At 48.6% G+C, this 23,398-nt stretch overlaps 1 protein-coding gene across 5 annotated transcripts; it reads left to right on the forward strand.

Moving 5' to 3' along the window:
* Positions 1-1,253: 1,253 nt before the first annotated feature.
* Positions 1,254-23,374, forward strand: TMPRSS6 (transmembrane serine protease 6). 5 transcript variants are annotated; one of them, XM_065829363.2, is made up of 19 exons: positions 1,254-1,437; positions 1,755-1,937; positions 4,017-4,173; positions 4,341-4,483; positions 4,678-4,745; positions 5,980-6,164; positions 8,947-8,988; positions 9,940-10,144; positions 10,499-10,635; positions 11,199-11,311; positions 11,789-11,898; positions 13,372-13,517; positions 14,460-14,558; positions 16,582-16,695; positions 16,991-17,107; positions 17,854-18,022; positions 19,937-20,208; positions 21,461-21,597; positions 22,246-23,374. In XM_065829363.2, the coding sequence occupies exons 3-19, from the start codon at positions 4,026-4,028 to the stop codon at positions 22,402-22,404; spliced, it is 2,364 nt and encodes a 787-aa protein (XP_065685435.1). In that variant the 5' UTR covers positions 1,254-1,437; positions 1,755-1,937; positions 4,017-4,025; the 3' UTR covers positions 22,405-23,374. The 5 variants fall into 5 exon arrangements, with proteins under 5 accessions (XP_065685435.1, XP_065685436.1, XP_065685434.1 ...); XM_065829364.2 differs by having other exon boundaries at positions 1,777-1,937; XM_065829362.2 differs by having other exon boundaries at positions 1,254-1,937.
* Positions 23,375-23,398: the final 24 nt, after the last annotated feature.

Here is a 23,398-nt window from a genome sequence, read left to right on the forward strand (position 1 = left end):
AGATAAGGTCATGTGGTCTGCTATGTGAGTAACCTGGGTCGTGAATACCGGAGGCATAACACTCTCAGTGATACGGGGACCTTTCTCTGCTGGGTCCCCAAGACCTCTTTTGGAAATGTCACATGGGGAGCGGTCCCCTTTCAAGCTGATGTGAATGCAGAGTGTGTGATTCACAAAACCACAGAAAGATGCTGCAATGGTGTCCGTTAGTATCAGAGACAAACCAAAGCTGAACACCAGCACTGTGTGGAAAATATTGAGCTAACCACCACAGACACAAGTCCTCTCTTTATCTTAAGCCCAGAGACAGCAAAGATAGCTGTCACATCTCTCATCTCCCTCTTTCCAATATACTTTGTTTTCAATTAGGCAATATCACCCTCAGCCTCCTCCCACACCCCTTTCTTTTTTTTTTTTTTCCTGTGGAGAAGTGAAAAGTAAAAGGTACTTGCAGCAAAGGAATTCCTCTGAAGTCAAATCTGATCAAGGTTTTGGCTCCTTGGTTGATTCAAAAGCCTGCAGTGATAGATGTGGTGTCTTGCTTAGATAGATCAGATTGAGATTCTATGGGGTTTTTTCTGCTGAAAACAGCAGAGAAGGAGGATGTTTCTTTCCAGGAAAGATGGATACAAAAAGTGAGGTCTCTGGCATTGCAAAATACCCTCAGCTGGGTTCTGACCCACTGTGGCAAGCCCTCATAATGTAAGTTTGGGAAAGCCATATACACATACATGTATGCAAAAGATGCAGCTAGACCCCAGTTGTCTTGTGAAATTTTGGCTGAAAGTAACTTTTTAAAGTGAAATCTGGTCTCCTAAATCTCTCAAGCAATTCTGAAAGCATTTATTGTCATTGCATGCCTCAGTTTCCCATATATACAGCAATGAGTTAGTCATGATAACCACACTGACCCATTCCCAGTCAAACACTGAAGCTTTTAACTCACATGTAATGTTTATCTGCTAGAATCTACCCTGAGACAACTACAGCAATGGCTTTTGGTCCTCATGCAGTCCGAGACTGAACTGGAACCAGAGCAGAGATGAAAACAGCTATCCCTGTCCAGCTGTCAAAATAAGCCCAAATGAGCCCTGTCCCGAATGAGCTCAGCCCCAGGTCAATGACACTGGTTGGAGCCCAGCCCCAGGTCAGTAGTTGTCCATGTCCCCATCCCTGCCCCCCATGTATTTACAGGCTAAATGTATTTACTCTGCTCTAGCTGGGGCGTGGTTGCTTTTCATGATAAACAAAGGGGCACATACAGAGCTGCAGGGCTGTAAGAAGAAGGTGGTACAGGCAAGGTAGGGGAGGACCTGGGGCTGGAAGAAAAGCAGATGCTGCAGGAAAGAGTGAGTTGTGGTGCCACGGAGTACAGGGAGCCCAGTGTCAGGAGACAGGGCAGCAAGAAGCACAAGAAGACCAGAGGTAGCCTTGCAGGTGAGGACTGAGAGACACTGTGCTTTGCTTTCGTCTGCATGACCACTGTGGTAACCAGACCCACTGCCTAGTGCCATCTTCCCTCCTTCAAGCAATCTGCACCTGCCAGCCAGCGTCTGCTTCACCTCTGTGCCAGGGAGCAGACACTCTGTGTTTTGCCTCTCCCTCCAATGGGACCAAGGAGGGTATCTAAGAAATACGTCAGTTGCTCAGCAACTTCTTGTCCCCCGAGGAAGACATTGTAAGCTATCTGCACCAGCCTCCTGGATTGTTCTTCTCTGCACAGCTGAAGGTGCTCCTACCCTGACTTTTTCTAGGATCCCTGTGCTCTGCCTACAGATCTTGTCCCCCTGCAAGCCTCCAAAACCTCCATTTCAGAAAAAGAAAAAAAACATTGCATGGGGTGTGCTGACCCATTGCAGCAGGACGGTGCAGGACAAAGGCCAAGCTGAAGGGACATGGCATCAGATTATTGATCATTGAGGAGACCTTGAGCCCAGGTAAATAGATGTCCTCCTCTCCCTCCACTTCCATGCGTGCGTGAGCTGGCTTGCGTAGGGGGTGTGGGCAAGGTCTCACAGGCGGCAGCAGGTTTCAAAGGTAGGTCTGCAGCTCTGGGGGAAACCCCAGTGCCTACCACCAAATCTTCTAACAAAGAGGCTCTTCTATGTCTGCTTCCTGCCCTCCTTCCCCCACCCCTCTGTCTGCGGTTCTTTGCTTGTTCCTGCTGTTTCTGAAGGGATGCTGTGATAGTAGAGAAATGCCCTTGTTCTCCTGGACCACCCAACCTTGCTCCTGGGGAGGAGATCGTCCCCAGAGGTTACACAGAAAGGTGGCCCACGAGAACCAAAGGAGGGCAATCTGTGCTGGGCCTGTTTGTAGCACGTATCTCCCTGGAAGGGTGCACTACAGCAAGAGGGTGTGCGGCTGCTTCTACAAGTGTCGGTGTTCACCAAGCTGTGTTTAACGTTTCAGAATGAGTTATCTGGTGTGAGCATATTTTTGTGTTGAAAGGCAGCCTGGAGGACTCAGGGCTCAGTAACAAGGGGAAAGCAAGGAGACTGAGAAGACCACTCACCTTTATCATGTGAACACTCCAGGATATCCATGTGGGCTAAAACAGGTGTGAGGCCAACCGTCTGCAGCATGTCCTTCCTCTGCATTCATACCTGCATGGTCACACACACCACTGAGCACAAAAACAACTCACAGACACAGACATGCCATAGGCATTCCCTGAGAACTCTGTGTCCTCCCACACAGATACCATGAGCCAAGCATGAGCCAACAGTGTGCCCTGGCAGCCAAGATGGCCAGCTGTGTCCTGGGATGCATCAAGCACAGTATTGCCAGCCACTCAAGGGAGGTGATTGTCCCACTCTGCTCTGCACTGGTGTGGCCTCACCTGGAGCACTGTGTGCAGTTCTGAACGCCACAGTGTAAAAAAGTTAGTAAGCTACTAGACAGTGTCCAGAAGAGAGCTACAAAGTTGGTGAAGAGTTTGGAGAGGAAGCCGTATGAGGAGCGGATAAAGTCACTTGGTTTGTTCAGCCTGGAGAAGAGGAGACTGAGGGGAGACCTCATAGTGGCTACAGCTTCCTCACAAGGAGAGGAGGAAGGGCAGGCACTGAACTCTTCTCTTTAGTGACCAATGACAGAGCTTGAGGGAATGGCAGGAAGATGTGCCAGGGGAGGTTTAGGTTGGACATGAGGAAAAGGTTCTTCCCCCAGAGGGTGCTGGAGCACTGGAACAGGCTCCCCAGGGAGGTGTCACAGCCCCAAGCCTGGCAGTATTCAAGAAGAGACTGGACAATACCCTCAGACACATGGTGTGAACCGTGGGGTTGTCATATGCAGGGACAGGAGTTGGACTCAATGATCCTTGTGGAACCCTTCTAGAAGGGGTGCTGGTCAGGAGAAAGCAGAAGAAACAGCCTAGGGTATACGAGGGGCAAAGGAAGCCAGAAAGTGTTCCCTGGCACAAGCAGAGGGTGGTGGAGGGCTGAACGTTGTTCAGATGCTCTTTCATCACTAGTTCAACTAGTGAGTCAGTGCCAGCATGGGCTTAGCCCTGGGACACATGATCTGGTGGGAATGGCAAGGTTTGCTTACTTTTAGGGACCTAGAGCAAAATGACACAGCAGGCAAAGTGCAACTTCAGGCTCCCAGGCTGGGCTGCTGTTTGCAACTTCTGTGTCCATCGGAGGTTATGGATTTTCTTTTGCATTGATTTCTAGGTCAATAAAATAGCAGTTTTAGAAACATTTCCAGCCTGAGAGGACAACACTTCTGTCTCTGGAGAAATTCATTTTGTACTCATTTGCGGTTTTGGCAGAAGCAAAAACCAAGGAATGCCTTTGAATACTGAGAGATTACCCAGGAGGCATAGACAGAACAGTGTCCTGGAAGCCTGTCTCCCGCTGAACTAGGAATTTTACTCACATTTGCACTGAGCCAAGTCTTTGACGGCTAGCATACAGTTCTTTTGGGGCTACAGATCTTGGAAGAGGGGCATCTCCAGAGACAGATGTGAAGCGATACAGAAACCCCAGCCTGACCGTGCTGTGCTGTGTCACCAGGTGCCCCCAATGGAGGCCGAGGAACAGGAGGAAGATGCCAGCTCCCTCTCAAAGGATGAATCAGAGATTAATTCACGGTACTCCCTCCGCTATGTGCTCCTCGGGATAATCTTTCTTTTGCTGGCTGGAGCTGCTGCAGCAACCTGGTATTTCCTAGGTAAAAATTCAACATGTTTTTGTCCCTATGCAGGAGGTGTAGTCAAAGCAATGCTCAGCCCAAAGTGCATTAGTGACTCTGGGTGATCTTTACAGATTCATACGTAGGGGAAAATCCCTCTCTCCTATATATCATCAAGGTAATCCAGTAGTGTCTTCTGTTGGCAGACTACAGACCATGGCACCTGGAACCATCCGTCCTGCAGTTTTACTCTGGCAGCCTCCAGGTCCTCAATCGCCAGTACTCTCCAGACCTTGGGCAGGTGGAGTCCAGAGCCTTCTGGTTGGAGTCATCTAAGCTCCAGAAGATGGTGAGGGTAATTCCATAACCAGAGCTGGCCTTCAGGCAGATAAGTGAGTAGAAAGAGGAAGGGGTCAGGTGCCTCCATCCGAGTGACAGACTTGGTGGGTCTGTACAGCAAGAGGGATGAAATATATGGTTGGGCAGAGGTCCTTTTCCACTGTAACATTGTGTGGTAGTTATCAGATGACGTTCTCGTTGCAGCTGAAGGAACTGATTCGTGCCACAGAACTGGGTCGATATTACAACTCAAGCACAGTGTATGCCTTTGGGTGAGTAGCACCCAGAGTATTTTTCCTTGCTGATGTGTGAAAGCTTTCAGTCAATTGTACTCCATTTTCACTGAAATTTGGCAATGATAAACTGCTTCAGTCTGCAACATGAGCTCTAGGTTAGGCTGGGCAGTCCAGATCCAGAACAGTTCCAGCACAACAGAGCTAGGGATATTTTGATGTTCATGTTTATCCAAGGTCATGATGAAAAGCCAAAACCGAGAAATTTTTCAGAGAGGCAAAAGCAAGAGAGTAAAAAAATTGACTGGAAAGAACTGAAAAAATATCTGGGCTTGGTATTCTCAGTAGAAACTAAGCAGCTGGAAATGAACGTCTGTAATTCAAGAAAGTAATTTTATGGCCTGATTGTAGGCACCAGAAGAGAGAGGCCAGAATGCACCATGAAAAAGGTATTTCAGCCAAGAAACATGGTCTACCAGGGAATAGCTTAACAGTGGAACAGGAGAGATGTGGGACTACAGCTTTGCAGGTCATCACAGTAGATCAAGAAAGCAGGAGTTACTTCCACTCTGATGTATACGTTTACTTCAGATTTTTTTCCCACAGAAATCTACAGCCCTAATTTGTCCTTCAGCTAAGGAAAATCACAGTTTTGATGCAACTCCATTTTCAACTGGGGCAAAAAAAAAAAGTTTCATTTTCAATTCTTCCTCTAGCCTTTTACTGAACAAAAGTTTGTTTCAACATCTCTTGCCCCTCCTTCAGCCAATTTTCTCTGCCAGCTTGTTGAACAGAGCTTTCCCAGTCACAGTCTCCTGCAGCATGAGCCTGCCCAGCATTAATGGCTTGTGGTGAGGTACTAAGTCATAAACCATCCACTTGTCACCACTGGGAGGTGAGACAATGAAGTCTTACGTGTTCCCTGGTCAGCAGTAACCAAAGGTCATTACTACCTGAAATGAGACTGCTCATTAGACCAGTCTTGATTAATTATCACATCAATTTGACTGTGTTCAGCCACCACTGAAGCCAGATGGCATAAAATGGCTTCCTACCCCAAAGGACTGAGCATTAACTAGCACCATGGACATACTGTAGCAAGTCTCCTGCCCCAATCAGAGTGGTTCCTCTGGGTCACAGCAGTGAGCTGGAAAGTCCACACAGACATGCCTAGTTTGTGGAAAAACAGCAGGGCATTAATCTCCGGGGTTTGCCTCTCCAGTGATTCTGGAGAGGAAGAGGGAGGATATTTAACATGCTATTTCTCTGTTAGGGAGGGGGCTCTGACCTTCTTCTTCTGGTTTGCCCTCCAAATCCCTGAGAGTCAGCAGAAGGAGATGACTGCTGAGAGAGTAAGGACAATGTTCCACCAAGAGCTCTCCACCAGCTCCAACAGCTCGGGCAGCCTGTCCTACCAGACGGAGTACAGGGTCAACCCAGACTCACTGGTTCTGCTGGGTAAGTACCAGCTGCTCAGCTGTGGCCTGAGCAGTCAAGAATGCTGCAAGGTCTATAAGGTGCTGAAGGGTGGTTAGGAGAAAAGGCCAGAAGTCACTACTGAGGGGGACAGGGGAAAACAGAAGATGATTGGGAAGAAGTGAGGGTCAGGAGATACAATTACATGATTCTTCCTGATAAAGGAGAACTGAATTTTGATTTAAAAAACAAAAAAAAAACACAAAACAACAACAACAACAACATCTTTCCTTTGAAGGATTAAAGATTATTGGAAATACAGCTGACCATGACCAGCCAAGAAACAATTTTTTTCCTCCTTCTCCCATCAGTTTTGGCTTCTGTTGAGTGAGACCTTACATAGGTCATGGTTTTGATGAGCTCAACTCAAAAATAGCAAGCAATTAAGTCTCCTACTTCCTTCGGGAGATTATTCCAGTCTACTTGACTGAGGGAAGAACAAAGGCAATGTACCTGAGTCACCACTAGTCTTATTCTCAGAAAAAAAATGTTGCTGCCACTTCAATTCCTGACGTATGATTTTAAGGATTATTTATCATTGTGCAAAGTGAAAATCACAGCCTGTTCAAAAAGCCACCTCTACAGGACTGTTCTAAAATATGTGTCTGATAAAGGACTAGGGGATATGTCTATACTAAATGCATCCAAGTCTAATGGAATTTGTATTTGGTCTTCATAATGAGGCTTAACTTCCCAGCCTGATCTCATCCCTTTTACAGAGCCCCAAACCTCACAGGTCTTAAAATACATTGTGTTTATTCTCTCCCCTTGGGACTCTGATTTCCAAGTTTCCTTTTCCTATGAAATGTTACAGCTCCAATTTATTTTTTTCCCCAGACACGCTATCTTTCATTTTTCTAAGGCCGATCTTATTTTAATATAACCCACCCATATTTTCTTCAACTTTTCCCTTCACAAATCAATTGTTTTGATTTGGGGGTCATTTTTTTTGGTGTTCCCAAGGAAAATTTGATTTCCTCAAAATGATTTGTATTCCCTCATTTAGACTATTGTGTTAAGATCTTATTCTGAAGCTGCATTAGCGTCTCATGAACAGCTCTCCTCCCTCAGTTACCATTAGTCGATTAGTTCTACTTATGATTTGTTTCCCCCATACTAGACCTTATGCTCAGCCAATTTAAATAAATTTTCATAAGAAAGATGGCACAAGACAATACGTTAAATGCTTCCAGTTCAACCCATCTAGTATTTTCCCTTCATTTTCTCACTCCATAATGTAATTCGTAAACAAATAAAAATGACGGTACATTCTTCTAGTTGTTTCCAGTTCCCTCTTATTCCCTTTGCATCTGCTTCACTGTTTTATTCTCTTTAGCAGAAGAAACTTCTTTCTATTTTGAAATTAACACACCAGTCGTAGTTTCTCCAGCTCCTTCTGTTTTCCCTAGTCCTTTCCACTTCCCTCTCCAGTCAGAAGCACAGTCTGGCAACTAAGGCAAAGGCCAGAAACATCTTCTACTGCTGGGCCAAGGTGATCACAAGCCAGTGACTTAGCCTCTGGCTTCATTTGCTCTGTAAAATTGGACTGAAAAAATAGCAATAGCTAATAGCAAGTCATTAGCACTTCATTGCTTTCTGAGAGATTTGTCTGCTGATCTGCTTAGCTCTAGACTTTAACTCTTGCCACTGGCTGCCTTAAGACACAGAGCTGCAAACCATTGACTAGTGCAGGAAGCCCTCCAACCTCTCTGGTGCTTTATTTTTACTAACAGCTACACTTACTCCAGGGCACTAGCCTCCTCTTTCCCTTAAAGAGTTTCAGGACATCAGTCTCCTTAAAGCAACTCATTTTTATTACCTTCAGATAAAAGAGTACTTAGTATCAGCTCCACATACATCCTTCCCTACAGCACATGAGCTTCTCCAGGAGCCTGCCTTATGCCTCCAGGATCATCTTTTCCACAACATCTGTTTTTACCATGACAAAATCGCTCAACTCTCCCCACAGAATTGCAAGCTCTGCTTGGGAGCTACAAAAGACTGGAGCCCTGACCTAGGCAAGCCCCAACAGCAATTCTCACACCCAACTGACCTCACTGTGCCTTTGGTTTTGGCAATTATTCCCAGTAGCACCTGATCTCTGGCCGCTCCCAGTTCAGCTGGGAGGCTGGAGCAAAGCCCAGCTGTCCTAAAAGTGTTATCCACCCTGTGGCTCTGTTTTGCTCAGATTTATAGTCTTTGCTGGTGGCTTTCTCTGCATCTCCCTTCCCCAGATGTGGACTCTGTAAGGATGTTGAGTAGCTTATCAACCAGTGGTCTTCAAAAGAGACCTCCTTCTTCACCACGCATTTCAGTGAGAGTTGTTGAAACTGGGATAATGAGGGACATGTAAGCAGACGGTGAAGGCTCTGGGAAGTGGGATTATAACCTGTGGTGGGGCTGACAGAAGAGGGGGTGGCTGCCTGAGGCAATGCCCAGCCCTCCTGGGAGGGAAAAGAAGTCCTGGAAGAACACAAAAACGAGCAAGGAAAAAAGGCTGAGAAACCCATGGTGTGCTGGAAAGCATGAATTGGGACTGTTGTATCTAGGGCAGAGGCTAGAGAGATTTCACAGAGAGATGGGATAGGTAAGGCATGACTGAAACAGGTCCCCGAGAGCAGACAGAGAAGCTCCTGGAGCATGCCCAAAGCCAAGGTTTTAAGGGAGCCCTTTACATAGGAAGGGAGAGAGTCATTATCTACCATTCAGATACTGCTGGTTTATCTTTTTGTTTATCTTCCTTTATATATTTTCTTTCTAACAGAATCCAGTGTGAAAGATATAGTAGTGCTGAAATCCACACTAGGTAGGCTATTTTTTGCTTTCTTTTTGAGTTTTTGACTTTGTGGGAGGGATTTCTTTACAGGGAACAGAAAGTTTGTTGGCTTCCTGGAACTGTAAATCTGGGGAAGGGGGAGGTGGGAACAGTAACAAGGGAGCATCAGTGCTGCTGCTTGGCCAGATTCAAACTACATGATGCAGCTATGTGCTGGACCACTCAGAGCACTCAAACACCTCTGCCCCAGTAGCACACCTCAGTGCAGAGATACCAGCTCCCAGGGGCAGTGCAGGCACCTTAGTTTTGCCCCTGTCCTGATGAGTCCTGTCAAATAGCTTGGTGTACTGGTACAACAGTGCAAATTCCAGGCCCTGTGTAAACCTACTGAGTGGGGTGGGGATTTCCCTGTCTGGCTCTGTACTGGATGTGCTGTCAGCCATTTAGGAGTCTGATGTCTTAGCAAAATTTGAAGGTGCTTTTAGTAATTTCAGCCAGTGTCATAAAGTGCTGTGACTGGCAGCTTGTGTTAGATATGCTATGAGAAACTCACCTTTAAGCCAACTTTTATTCAGAAATCCTGGTCTGGAAGCCTTCTGAAACCTGGAAATCAGATAAGGGGAATGTAAAACTGGGAAGAATATGGGGGTGAGAGAGAAAGAGGTGAAGCCAGCGGAAGATAACTGTGTCGTGCTGATATTTAATAAAGCCTGAGGCAGTATTAGCTTAACTAAGGGAGAGGGGACAGTTCTTATAGAGAAACTGGGGCAATGGTATGAGGGAGCCAATGCTACTGCAACAAATGTAGAAGTAAATTGAGATCACTGGGAGGAGTCAGCCATACCCCAACATAGGGCTCACACTGGTATCACAAGTGGCAGTCCCATGTCTTAATTTCCTTTACAACCATCCCTAAGCCCTCTTTGTCTCCATTTACATCACCCTGAGGTTTAAATCCCTCTATATTCCCCTTGGATTCAGGTTGCTACAGGTACAACTATGTCCAGGATGATGATGTACTAAGGCTGGAGGGTCCTGACTACCTGGCCTCCAGTTGTCTTTGGCACCTCCACGGCCTTGAGGGCTACATGATTAAGCTACGCCTGGAGTGGACTCTCCCGGACTGCAGAGACCGCCTGGCTATGTATGACACAGCTGGGCCCCTGGAGAGACACCTCATCACCTCGTAGGTAGCTCCTGAGCAGGGTGAGCATGGCGGGGAAGCCGGGTAGGATGGCACAACACACCGCAGCAGGGGAAGGTGTTAGACTACATCAGAGGAAATTCTCTTTGATGCAGAACCTGCCTCTCGCTGATCAGCCGAAGTCACTGATGTGGGATATCACAGAGGCAGCTGTTCAGTCTGAGATTGCAGCAGCATGAGTTGTCTCTCTGCTGGCCCTTTATTTGATTCAGCTAGTGCCTCACAGCAGGCATTTGCTGTGGATAACACAGACCTCCAAAGTCTCTCTTTCTCCTTCTTCTTTTTGGTCTGTTTGTTGCTTGTTTCACTCCCATCCTTTTATCTCTTCGTCCTCAGGATCTATGGCTGCAGCCGGCAGGAGCCCGTTGTGGAAGTCCTTTCATCAGGCCCTGTCATGTCCATTGTGTGGAAGAAAGCCATGTACAGCTACTATGACCCCTTCATCCTCTCAGCACAGGCAGTGCCCCTCAAAGGTGAGAAAGGCTGGAGGAGGTTGGCCATAGCTACGGGTTATATTCTACAAAATTGCCACTCCTAGAGGTGCTCTATCTGCATTAGAGGCAGAATTCACTCTAGATTGCAAGAAGAGACGGTCAGTAAAAAGCAGGTTAGATTTTGGATCTTCACCTGGACTAACACATAAGCATTTGGCTTGAGTCTCTACATGCCAGGCTCTGGCAAGCAGAGCCTGAGTGATTGTGATACCTCAAGAGCAAGCCCACGCTCTCAGGCATGGACCGACCAGATGTGGCTTGGACATCACATCTAGATATGCTTGCAGATAAATGTCAATGCAATGCAAGAGTTGAAAGCAGCAATATATATTACCGTTACCTTTCCCTGAAAAGGAGGAGGAGGCTGACAGTCTTGCCAGGTAGAAGTGTCCTCTTGAGGAGGGATGGTGAAACATACAAGTCACCTTCAGCATCAGGCCTTACAGCCCCTTTTCTCCTCTCCTACAATGGGATAGGTAGCTGGTATGCCCAGGCTGTGGTTTAGCTGATAGTTATCAGGGCTTTGACGTCTGCATTTACAGCCTGTGAAGTGAATATAACTCTGCGGGAAGGCCTGGAGCTGCAGGGGAAGATCGGCACGCCACACTACCCCAGTTACTACTCACCCAACACCCAGTGCACCTGGCACATGACGGTAAGACCCAGCTCCAGAAAGAGCATCCACTCCCTCCCTGAAACTCACATGGGACTCCCCACATTAGGGGTTTACAGATAGCAGTATCAGTCAGATCATCATGAGAAGCAAGCAGAGGGTGACAGCCTGCCTAGCCTCCACATAATGTCTGTTTCTGAAGGGGGAGGAGTCTACTATTGCATGCTGGCACAGAGATGCCATACCTGAGGAGTAATCTGAAATCTGGACTTCAGAGGAGTTCTTTAGGCAGAACCAGATTACTAGAAATTGCTAGGAATTACCATACTTTGAGACTAGCAGCAGAGCCACCCTAAGCTGTGGCGTGCCCCCAGTTTAGATGGTGCTTCCTTCTGTCTTGCAATGTGTCAATTTGCAGCTCTCCCCTTCACATCTACCCTGCTCGTTTTTGTCATCTGGAGTGGGCTGCAGCACTCACAGGAGCCATCTCCACTCTGCTCTGGACCCCCTTGCCTGCAGGTCCCATCCCTCGACTATGGGGTCAGCCTGTGGTTCGATGCCTACGCACTCAGCAGACAGAAGCATGAGCTGCCCTGTACCCAAGGCCAGTGGATAATTCAGAATAGAAGGTGTGTGCTGGGGTTCTGCTTTCTGTTCCTCACTTCCCACGTGGGATTAAACTGGGGTTACACCTCTGCAGGTTCCCTGCTCACTTCAGCCACCAGGTCGGAGGAAGGAGAGAGAGCCCAGCACCACACTCAGAAGCCTCTATTTGTGCTGGTGCCTCTTGCTTGTCTACTCCTTTTTCAGCTGCTCCTGTTTGCAGGCTCTCCAGTGAGAACATTTCTTACAGATTTGCTTTGAGCTACTAGCCTGCCTTCTCTGTCTTGCTGTTTGCATCAGGCTTCCTAGTTTTCTCCTCTGTGTGTAACCTTGGAGTCCTCCCACGTCTCCCATGTTTGCAAATCTGCTTGTCACCACCTCTGCAATATTATCTGTGTGCTATTACCTCTCATCCACCTCTGTACAAATTTTCCACCTAGCTCCACATCCTCCTGCTTTGACTTCAGCCATTTTCCCTTGCAGGACTTCCAAAAATCAGCATCCATATGCAGCTAGGGCTGCTGCCCACCACCACCCATGTGCAAAGGACCAAGAGTTGCTGCGCTGCCATCTCCTCAAAGCAGGCCTGAGCTCAATGGCTTTTGTTTTCCCTTCCACTTACTGCAAAATTGCCACTTGCCCTCCAAAATCTCCCCCAGCCCATCAACTTCCTCTCCACTGCTCCTGTGGAGGTAACTTCTTTTCTTCTCAGGGGTTTGATCCAGAAGCTACATTCCCCTGCCTTAGGATTTTCACTTTTTCTCTCCCTGTTCTTTTCTCTTAAACTGTCAGTGCCACAGTTTCTACAGCATGGCTTCTTTCGGAAGATAAATGTAAGAAATGAATTGCTTTGTGTGGCCTGAATTCAGTACTTACCTAGAAAGTGGGAAATGTCCAAAGATGATAGGATCACTTTGAACTCACACATGGTCTGAGGTCAGAACTGGGTCACCATATCCACAGACTGGTTTTGTCCTGTTCATCAGGCCTAATTTTGGCCTGTTGCCCCCAGTTATTCGATGCTGAATATCACCGTTATTCCAGGTGTTTCCTCTCTCTCTGCATCAGTTCCCACCACAGCACTAATGTGTTGATGGTGTTTTCACTCCTGTTTATCTCTGGGACCTCCTCACATCTCTTCTTCAGCCATTTAGGGGGGAACACCTAGGTTAGTTATACTGCCTTGCATCCAGAAAGGACCCCTTGTTTCAGCAGGGTTAGTCCTTCTTCATTCTGTCCTTGCTCACTCAGCAAGATGTGACCAGGCAGAGCAAGATCCAGTGTCAGCTCTTCAGCATGGGTTTAAATCACACAATGGGAAACCATTGCTTCTTCATAATCTCATCATGTAGTGAAGGCATTTTGCCTTCCTGGCTTCCCACACACCCCCAGTCTGTGTAGCCCCCTTCACACCCCATCCCCACCAAACTCCCTTGCCCCATTTTGTTGTCTTCTCCTCCCTCCCCGTCTGGGACATCCTGCCTGTGTTTGCCCCTCAGGTTGTGTGGCCTGCGGACTCTGCAAGCCTACGCTGAGCGGATCCCAGTCACATCCTCGGTTGATATCACCATCACCTTCACCTCACAGATCTCCTTAACCGGCCCGGGCGTACAGGCCGCTTACAGCCTCTACAACCAATCTGATCGTAAGTTCTGGCTTCTTCCTGTTCCTTAGTGGGGTGGTGGCTACCAGCAGCCCCTGTGCACCTGGCTTGTCTTAGGAGAAACACAAGATACATCCCATGAGCCCCAGAGGCCATCTGTCCCTCGGGCACATGCTCACAAGTTGGCTATGCACACACCACTGATCTCCCAAAAGGAAGAGGCATTTATGTGTGAAGCTGCTTCTGCACATGTGACCCTGTCTCATGTTGCCAGAGCATCCATGCACCAAAGCCCAAGGTCAGAGAGTTGTCTTCAGTCTCAGCCCCATGCCCACATCATGGACTAACCTTGGGGATTCAATGAGAGAGCATTTCCAGCTTGAAGTGACTTTTATTTCAATTATAAGAGCTCTCAGAGCTGGTTCCTGCTCACCTTGGAATCCGTGTAAATGAGAGAAAAACAAAACCGCACACAAATACGCATACACACATATCCAAATGCACGCCCACTATACGCCTTTTCAAGGTTTCTCTGCCTTTCTCCTAAAGGGTACCTGTAATGCATACTGGTTCCTGAATATATGCACCTGGCAACACGTGTCTAACACTAACCCCTTCAATGCCCCGACCAAGTTTTAATAACAACTCCAAAGAACCTGTTCCAGCTTTTCTGCAGCATTCAGGAGCCATGAAGCAGCACAGAAGTATAGCATGCCAGGCATGTGGTTGCCTTGCCTCTTGGTACAATGAGAAGCAGGGGAAGAGCCTTCCTTCCCCTGTTGCATACCCTGTCTCTGTTTGCCCTTGTTCAGGGCAGATGAAGTGGCAGATTCTGGGGAGTGCAGCAAGGGCCGCCCGCGTGTCACACAGCACATGTGTGGTCAGGAAGGTGTGCGGCTCCATGCTCCACTTTCAAGTCATGATGCTCTGCTGCAAGGAGGTTTCCAGTCACTGGGGACTAACCTCTCTCTGGCGGTTTCACAGCCTGTCCCGGAGAGTTCCTGTGTTCGGTGAATGGCTTGTGTGTTCCAGCCTGTGACGGAATCAAAGATTGCCCCAACGGGTTGGATGAGAGAAATTGTGGTGAGTGATTTCTTCTCCCCCACTGGACTCTGGTCTCAACAGGACACAGCCCTTTGCTCCTCTAAAGATAGGGAGAGATGGGGAGGATTCAGTTGGCTTTAGCACAGCCTTGCACGGCCTACTTCAGAAGCTCAAACCTCTGTAGCATTAAAAGCCTCATCCCACTGCTCTGTGGCTTCAGCCTTCTTAAGGAACAGCAACACTTCTTGCTCCTGTGCACAGCACAGTGGTCCTGGGAGAACCCCCTAATACCTGTGCACCAAGAGCTCCAGGCAACCTGAAAGAAGGCCCCTGTCCATGCTGTCCCCTACCTTGTCCTGCTTTCCCCATACCCAGGTCCAACAATCAACCTCAGCCCTGGCCTACAGCCCCCTCTGCTGTCATATCACTCAACATTCCCCTCCCAACCCTCTCACCTTGCCCAGACCTCCCCAAGCCCATCCACTGACCTGCTCCCTCCCTTTCCCCCCAGGTCATCTGTGACACTTTATCTGTAAAGATCCTCACCCATATATTGCACCCCAGCTTGGAAGCATCTAAGTCCTCAATCAACCGTCAATTCTTCTGCTGACAGCAGTTAGTGCTGATGCAGACACAACCCCCAGCACCCCAGGACTCCTGAAAAGGCCCATTCTCATAGGAATAGCTATTCGCACTCAGGCTTGACACCTAATTCCTCTCTTTTCCCATCCCCAGTGTGAGCTGAGGGGTTCATCACATTGCTACCACCACCAATTTTTCATTAGTTGATCCCTACACCTGTTTTTTCACAGAGAGATTCCTGAACCACTGGAGAGAGTGGTCAATTCTGAAAGATTCAGGGGAAGGTATAGAAAAGTCTAAAGTAAAAGGAAGGCGATATCTTTTGTAAGGAAGCTGTAATTCAATGCTGGAAATGTGAGAGGTCTCACAGGATCCCCGAGATTTGGTTCTACATTGCCTGCAGCCTTGCTGATGGTGCACTCTGTTCCATCATCCATCTGCCTGACATCAGGGCTTGCTTGCTTCACTCATGTAAACATGGGTACATATGCATCCTTATGAATATCTAATGCTTTCTTGGATCCTGTTAGCTTCTTGGACCCCAGGATATCCTGTGTCATTCAGTTCACAGGTTAATACAGACCAAGACTGGAAGAAAAAATTATTTCTCAGTGTTCTCAAACATCCCTTTATATTTGAAAAAGAAAACAGAAATATTATTTCCCTCCTTTCTTATTCTCTTGCCACTGTTGCATGTCTGCTTGTTCACTCCATGTCTATATGGAACAGTCCCTGTTTTTCAAATCAGTGTTCACATTGCTTCAGACCTATGAAGGAACATATGAAGGTGCCTTTAGTCATCTGTAAGCCTCACGTTAATTACTGAAGAAATTATAATCACTGCAGTGAGAAAATGCCCTGGAGATACTGGCCCATCATGTTTGGTGTTGCACATATATACACACAAACGGAGGACAAGTTCCTGCTATATAAATGTAGGCACCCTAGACCCATCTCTATCCTCAGCAGCTATCAGAGCTTATGGACTTCGAGGAATCCTGTATTGTTGTTCAGGGCTTACTTATCTGAGGGCAAGGGGAGCAGCTGCTCTGTAGGGGAAGGTGACCCATGAGCTGAGGGTCACAGCAATGCAGGAGTAACAGTGACCTCACCAGACAGTATGCAGTTCTGCAGAACCTGAACAACGCAAGCAGACCAGGTTTGGTGATGGTAACCTGGGGTCAACCACGGTTGCAGTGATGGCAAAACAAGACCATAATGATAAGGAAGGTCTGAGACAAAGCCAAAAAGTCAAGGACAATTGTGTCAGCATCAGCGAAGTGTGAGAGAGGGTGCAGACATACCTACAACGTAGATCAGTCAAAGACTACACAGCTGCACTATATCAAAGCTGGGCTTAAGCACACCTTATGAGGTGGGGAAATAGGCTGCAGATCCTACTGGTTCACTTAGGACCCTGACCTCACACCTGATGCCTTGTCTTGTGTGTCTAATTCCTGGGTTCTCCCCATCCATGCAGTGTGCCCTGCAAAGTTCCAGTGCCACGAGGACAGCACTTGCATTGAGTTCAGCAGGATCTGCAATCAGCAACGGGACTGCATCAACGGGAGCGATGAGGAGCAGTGTAGTGAAGGTAGGGAGGGGATGGCATGGGGCTGACAAATACCTTCCCCATGCTCAAGCTAAGGCTGTCAGTAGTGTATTCCCATCTTGTGAGCTGAGGGCACCAGCTGGGAGTTAACGTGCCCGGCCTGCTCACAATGTTTGCTCTGTTTGTAGCTGGCCAAGCTTGCTCAGGAAATTCCCTGTCATCGTTTATGGAGTTCTCCCAAGCTCTCTGCTGCCTTTTTTTCTCCACTCAAAGGCCTTCAGGCTGTGTTTGCAACCTGCCGCCCTCTCTCAGCCCTGGCTCACTTTCCTTTTTGCAGGGGTTCCTTGTGGTCCTTTCACCTACCGCTGTGAAGATGGGACGTGTGTGAAGAAACCCAACCCCCTGTGTGACACCATTGCAGACTGCAAGGACCTGTCTGACGAGAAGCGCTGTGGTGAGGAAATGCTCAGTCGCACATCAGCCAGGCAGGTTCAGGATGCCACGTAGCTGCAGGCCAACCCCTCTCCCCACTGCCCTCCTTCCCTTGTTCCACCACCCTATCCCGGCCCCAGGGCAGCAGTGCCATTGCTCCATCCTGCAGTGAGAGCGGCAGCAGTGATGAGCCAGGTCTCTGTGTTGTGTTGCCAGGAGGCATTGTCTGGTCTTTGGACAGCTGCTCTCCATCTCCTTCAGGCAGAGGCATCAGGCCAGATAGACGTGTCCCACAGACCGGGTCCTGCCCGGAGGCTGCCTGTTGGACCACTGTGCTGGCTTATGTGAAGTCATGCAACGAGGCTCCAGCAAGGAAAATTACCCGTGACTGCATGGTCACTGGCAGGGAGAGAGCTCGTGTTTTGATTTCCCTCCTTGCTATTTCTGGAGCCTCCATGAGCAGCAAAAGGGAATGGCTACAGGGGTTCCCCAGCAGGTCAGCATGTGGCACAGAGAGCATGCTGGCCCAAAAGCATCCCCAGGCTGCAGCTGGAGGTGGAGTAAGGCTGTGCAGGCATCTGCCAGGGCATGTGCTGAGAGGGAGCACTCGCTAGACCTTTCCTGGGCAGTACATAAAGCATCTGCTGACTGAGTAAGGCAAGGGAGCAGAGGTCTAACCCATCAGTCAGTTAAGTGGGAAAGGAAGGGCGCACACAGTGTATCATGTTCCCTTCCTTCCCTGAAGTACTTGCTGTCTCTCCTCCTCAGACTGTGGACTGCAAGCCCCTCTCAGCAGGATTGTGGGTGGTGCAAATTCTGTGGAAGGGGAATGGCCATGGCAGGCCAGCCTGCAAGTTCGGGGAAACCACATTTGTGGGGGAACACTCATTGCTGACCGCTGGGTGGTCTCAGCTGCCCACTGCTTCCAGGATGAGAGGTAAATGGAGAGGGGAGACTGCTGAACAGGAGAAGGATTTTCATTGCTTTCCATGTCATGCATGATGGGAGGATCATCCAGCTTGTGAAAATGTCACGGGGAAGCCACACCCCTTGTCTGGCACCCATACCATGCTTCTTCATGGCTTGGAGCTGGAGAAAGGGGCATTGATACATGCACTAGTATGTGGGTATGTGTGGAGGGGAAAAGGGGCCGTGCTGGGATTCACAAAGCAGCTTTGGGAGGGCAATGGTATTGGAAGAAGATACTTCACAGCTCCACCTTTGCTTTGGCTCTGGCTTGTCCCCATGCTGTTACAACCATGGAGGTGTCAGCCTGTGCTAGGATGGGGCCAGGATAGCATTATTTGTCGAGGATGCTGTTTGGGTCCCATGCTGTCCACCTCCAGGCCCTGCTCTTTCAGGAGGAAGCATGGTATCTCACCCAGTTCCTTCCACCCAGTGTATGTACCGCAACAGCAGCAGTAACATACAGATCATGGGGCTTCACTCATTCTTTCAAACTGGAAAGAAGTGAGGAAGATGAAGGCCCACAGCTGTGCTGGGCAACAGGGTTGGGTGGTGGAAGGAGTGTGCACCCTCAGACCCGGTCTTCTCCTCCTCCAAACTCCCATTTTCCTCTATCAGTGAGACAGTGGGGATCCCCTAGCTCCCCAGCTACTACTGCTGCTGGACTTCCCCAGCTCCCCTTTCCCTCCTGATACTATGTGAGCTCGAGGAGGAGGAGATGCTGGTCATCCTCTGTATGGTGACACCAGCTTCGAGAGGACTAGTGCTGCTTTGCAGTTGCACTTCTCACCTCACCCTGCTCCTCCCATGCCTACACTCCAACCTGTGTCCTACAACCCTGCAAGGAAGACCACCAGCACTAGGAGCAGGTCTTTCAAGTGGCCCATGCGAGCTGGACCTGGCTATTTTGGAGTGTCCCAATGCAGGATTGATGGAGCTAGCACAGCCCTGTTAGAAGGCATACGTGTGTGCCTGTCAGGGAGAGAATTTAAATGGTGTGAGAGATAAAGAGTAAGGGAAACAAAGAGGAGCAGAACAGCAGCAGCCAGGGGTGGACTGTGCTACAGGCAGCAGCCAGTGCAAGCAATAGGCTGGAGATGAGTTCTGAAGGGAGGTTTGGAGCAAGAGAGACAGTCAAACCAAACCAGGGAGTTTTTCACACCCAGCAGGGCAATGTGGGAGAAAGCAAGTAAGGCAAAAAGCGGACAGGACTCTGAGTCTAGATCCGGCCTTCTTCCTGCTTCCTCCTGCTCTGGTCCAGGGTAAGTTCCCCTCTGCTGTTCACCTCCTGCTGGAGACAGGGTTTCCCTTAGCTGTTAGCTCTTAGCTGTTCTGTTCTCAGAGGTGTCACCCTGTCAGCCTGTCCCCAGTTGTAACCCCTGTTTCTGTAAAGGGCTGTCATACCTTTCAATCCCCTCACCTCTGAGCTGCTTTCCTCAGTTTATTCCCTCTTAGAAATTTCTCAGGGGTTGCTCTCCTTCTCCATGTCTCCTTCTCTTTGCAGATCCTTCACCAGCTCCTTCATCAGCTCAGCTCTTGCTCTCTGCCCTATCATAGTCACTTGCACATGACCAGCCCACTTGCTTGCCTAACCTACATACACCTTTTAGCCTGCTTTGCTGAGGAAAATAAACAAATATAAGCAAGTTTCGTATGTGTATGAGTGTCTGCCCAAAGTTGGTCCCACTGTACAGGCATGTCAAGGCATCAAAGAGGTGTCCCACCTAGTTTCCTGACATCAATAGCCAAATAAAAAAAGAGGCCCCTCTGAGGGAGATGATCATCCAGATCAGACACTCCTCAAAAGACTGTGGCAGAAGCAACCAGGCTCTCCTCAGCCTTCTCTGTTCATGTGATGAGTTATCTTCTCTGCTGCATCCTACAGACTGGCCTCCGCCTCCATCTGGACCGTTTACTTGGGCAAATATTTGCAAAATACCACCAGCCACCTAGAGGTGTCCTTCAAGGTGAACCGACTCTTCCTCCACCCTTACTATGAAGAGGACAGCCATGATTACGATGTGGCCCTGCTCCAACTGGACCATCCTGTGATCATCTCACCTTTAATCCAGCCCATCTGCTTGCCTGCTCCCTCTCACCTCTTTGAGCCTGGCCTTCATTGCTGGATCACTGGCTGGGGAGCCCTCAAAGAAGGCGGTAGGTGCAAGGTCTTTGCTGGTGGACTACCACAGCAAAGCCAAGGCAGAAACATAGATTCAGATGTGGAGTAGGCAGAATACACTTCTTTTCACCCTGAAGCATTATGCCTTCTTCACACCCTTTGATTTTGGGTCACAGGTTGAACAAATTACCTGCTGAGTGCCTTGAAACCTCATTCGGAGAGGCAGGCATGAGGGTCTGGGTACAGCATGTGTTCCTTCATCTGAAGACTAGAATAGCCCTTCAGAAATTAGGCATCTGTCTAGTGGCTATTCGGTCATGGTCACAGCATGGAGTAGCCCCAGTCTCAAAGCCCAGCCCCATGCTTACGAAGACATGTGGGATCCTGTTTGTTGTTCCACAGGGGCAGTGCCTGAACAGAGACAGTTGAGATAAAAAACCTGCTCTTCATCAAATCAAGACTGTATCTGTTGGGCACACCATTTTGTGGCCTCTGCAGCAACATTTTCCCCATGTCAAAGACTCTAGGACCTGGGTCCCCTCAGCAAAACCTAGCCTAGCAAATTCAATGGGAGCAGTGCAGAGTCCCCTGAAAATCACATGCCGTAATTGTTAACATGTGCCCTGGTATTATTTGACCATTTTGACCACAGAGAACCCACATGCTGCTGGGGGACAGCATGGGTCAAGACCTCTTCCCATGGGGTGGTATGGATGTGTCCATTCTGTTTTGTGAGGAAGAGTGTAGCTGTATGGTCATGACCCCTTCATATTCCTTCCCCATAGGGAAAACAAAAAAGCCCAGACTGTTTTCTAGTAGTGCCTGATACAGGAATGCTCACCTAGGTCAGCTTAGTGCCTGCACTCACACTCACACACTTTCTCCAGTTGCTTCCTAAATGGAAACACTCAGAGGTCTATCCAAAGGTGGACAATCCTGGTTTGCATATGTAGGCAGAAGACCTTAATATCCATTTCAATGAGAGGCAAACCCAAAACTCTGATATCCAAGAGGTTTCACCAGACCAATATCCCCCTTGTCCCAAAAGCTGATGTGCCTACGGCATACCCCTGTAGGGAATGGTACTGCAGGGGAATGTTACTCTTTCCGTACAGATCAAGTACTCTACTGAAAGCCAGCGACCACAATGCCAGTGAAGAGCAGAACAATAATTCAGATGGCAGCTTTCAGCATGCAGTGAGATGGGCATGGGTTGGGGGACCATGGTAAATGGCAGAAAGCTCCACCGTTGCTCACCTGCACTACTTTTGGTGCTCTACCCCGCAGGACACATCAGCAATGTTCTGCAGAAGGTGGACGTGCAGCTCATCCAGCAGGACATCTGCAGCGAGGCCTATCACTACATGATTTCTCCCAGGATGCTATGTGCTGGGTACCACAAGGGCAAGAAAGATGCCTGCCAGGTGACAGAGAAATTGTGGGATCAGGGCTGACTACTGGAGGTCGGGTGTGTCCCAAGTCTCCCAAATGCACTCCATAGCCTGAAATGAGGGTGAAAAGGCCATAAAATGCCTGATTCCCCCAACGCTGCTTCTGATCTACGTGGCCAACAGCTCTCATGACCATTTCTTCCCAGTACCTTTGTCTTAGACAGGATCCAAATATACTTAAATGCCTCATTTTCCATTTCAGCCTATGCTCTTTACCTCTCACTTTTAAGTCACATGTCTACATCAATTTCTTACCTCCTCAGCCCCATTAGCATCTGTCATGCACAATAACCTGTCCCTTCATTGCTACCAAACCCAAGGAATTCCTCTGTCTCCCATCGCTCTGGGTATTCAGTTAAATTCAGCCAGCTTCCTCAGCTTCTTGGGACCAGCGTAAGGGGGAGGAATTTGCGTGGTGAAGGAATGCAACAATGGGTGGGATGTTTGCACTGGATACTGGTTTTGACATCTGCCTGAAATACAAGGGGTGTTGCAGATGTCCCAGGCATGAGTTGAGTGGATAAAGGAATCTGCATAGAGAGGGACTCAAAGCCAACATAACCATCCAGCAAGAGAAGCTGATGCATGACCATCACCCCATTTTTCTTTCTCTTTCTCTAGGGTGATTCTGGAGGTCCACTAGCCTGCAAGGAACCCAGTGGCAGGTGGTTTCTGGCTGGTTTGGTCAGCTGGGGAATGGGATGCGCACGTCCAAACCACTATGGAGTGTACACCAGGATCACTCAAGTGCTGGGCTGGCTGAATCAAACCATGAGCTGAGAAAAGTGCATCTCTGCCTTCTCCCCAGACCTACACTCATATGGCACCCATTCCTGATCTTGTTCACTTGCCTCTCAGAGAAAGAGAGCTTCTGTGTAGGATGTTGTCAGACCCAAGATGCTCTTTCGAGCAGGGTAAAAAAAAGCCTGCCATGGGGACTGTAGTGTAAAGCAGGCAGACCCTCCTCCTCCTCAGTGCTTCCCAGGGAGCATCCCAAGGTGTTTTTAGGCCATCCATCCAAAAGAGTCAGCTGGGGGATGTGGGGAAGAGGGGGAGCATGACACACAGCAACAGCTCCAAGTTGATGGTTAATGAGAAAAAGAATAGGGGGAGTTGAACTTTCCATGAACCATGTGATTCAGCCACAGTCTTATGCTGGAACATTTGCTGAAAGGAAATGTGACTGATGTAGTTAGAGATTCCAGTAACTGTGAAATCAATCTGTCTCCCTCTTCCTTCCTGCTGCTCATCCTTCTTCCCCCTTCCCCTCCCATCACTCCTCCTCTTCCATCTCCCTAATTGCTGCTTTTCTCAGCTGGCGTGTGCTGCTCAGTGTGCTGCTCAGCTCCGCCAGGCAATGCTTCACGTTTCACTGACTCCCAGGCACGAGTCCAGCATCACATCCCCAAGCACATGTCCTGCCTCCCTGCTGGAGCAGCAAGCAGCCTCCATGGCTGGGCTTTCCTCCGGGAAAGACCCCGGCCCCCCAGTAAAAGCTCTGGAGCAGCCTCCCATCCCCTTCCCTCAGCCCTTTTAATCACCTTTAACAAGAGTGAGTCTCAGCTGCTTCCATTTCCTAAAGCAGAAAATCCAGGAGGTGAAGGAGGTGGCTCAAGGACATAGTACTTAAACAGTGACTGCTATGGATTTAGGTTTTTTTACTAAAGATACATACAAATATATGTGTGTGCATATATGTATACAACAGGCCACACTCTGGAATTAGAAATAAAATTAATTTGCAACAGTTCTTTGCCTCTAGTTTGCCTTTGTT

The sequence above is a fragment of the Patagioenas fasciata genome, chromosome 1 (assembly GCF_037038585.1).
Source record: "Patagioenas fasciata isolate bPatFas1 chromosome 1, bPatFas1.hap1, whole genome shotgun sequence".
NCBI lineage: Eukaryota > Metazoa > Chordata > Aves > Columbiformes > Columbidae > Patagioenas > Patagioenas fasciata.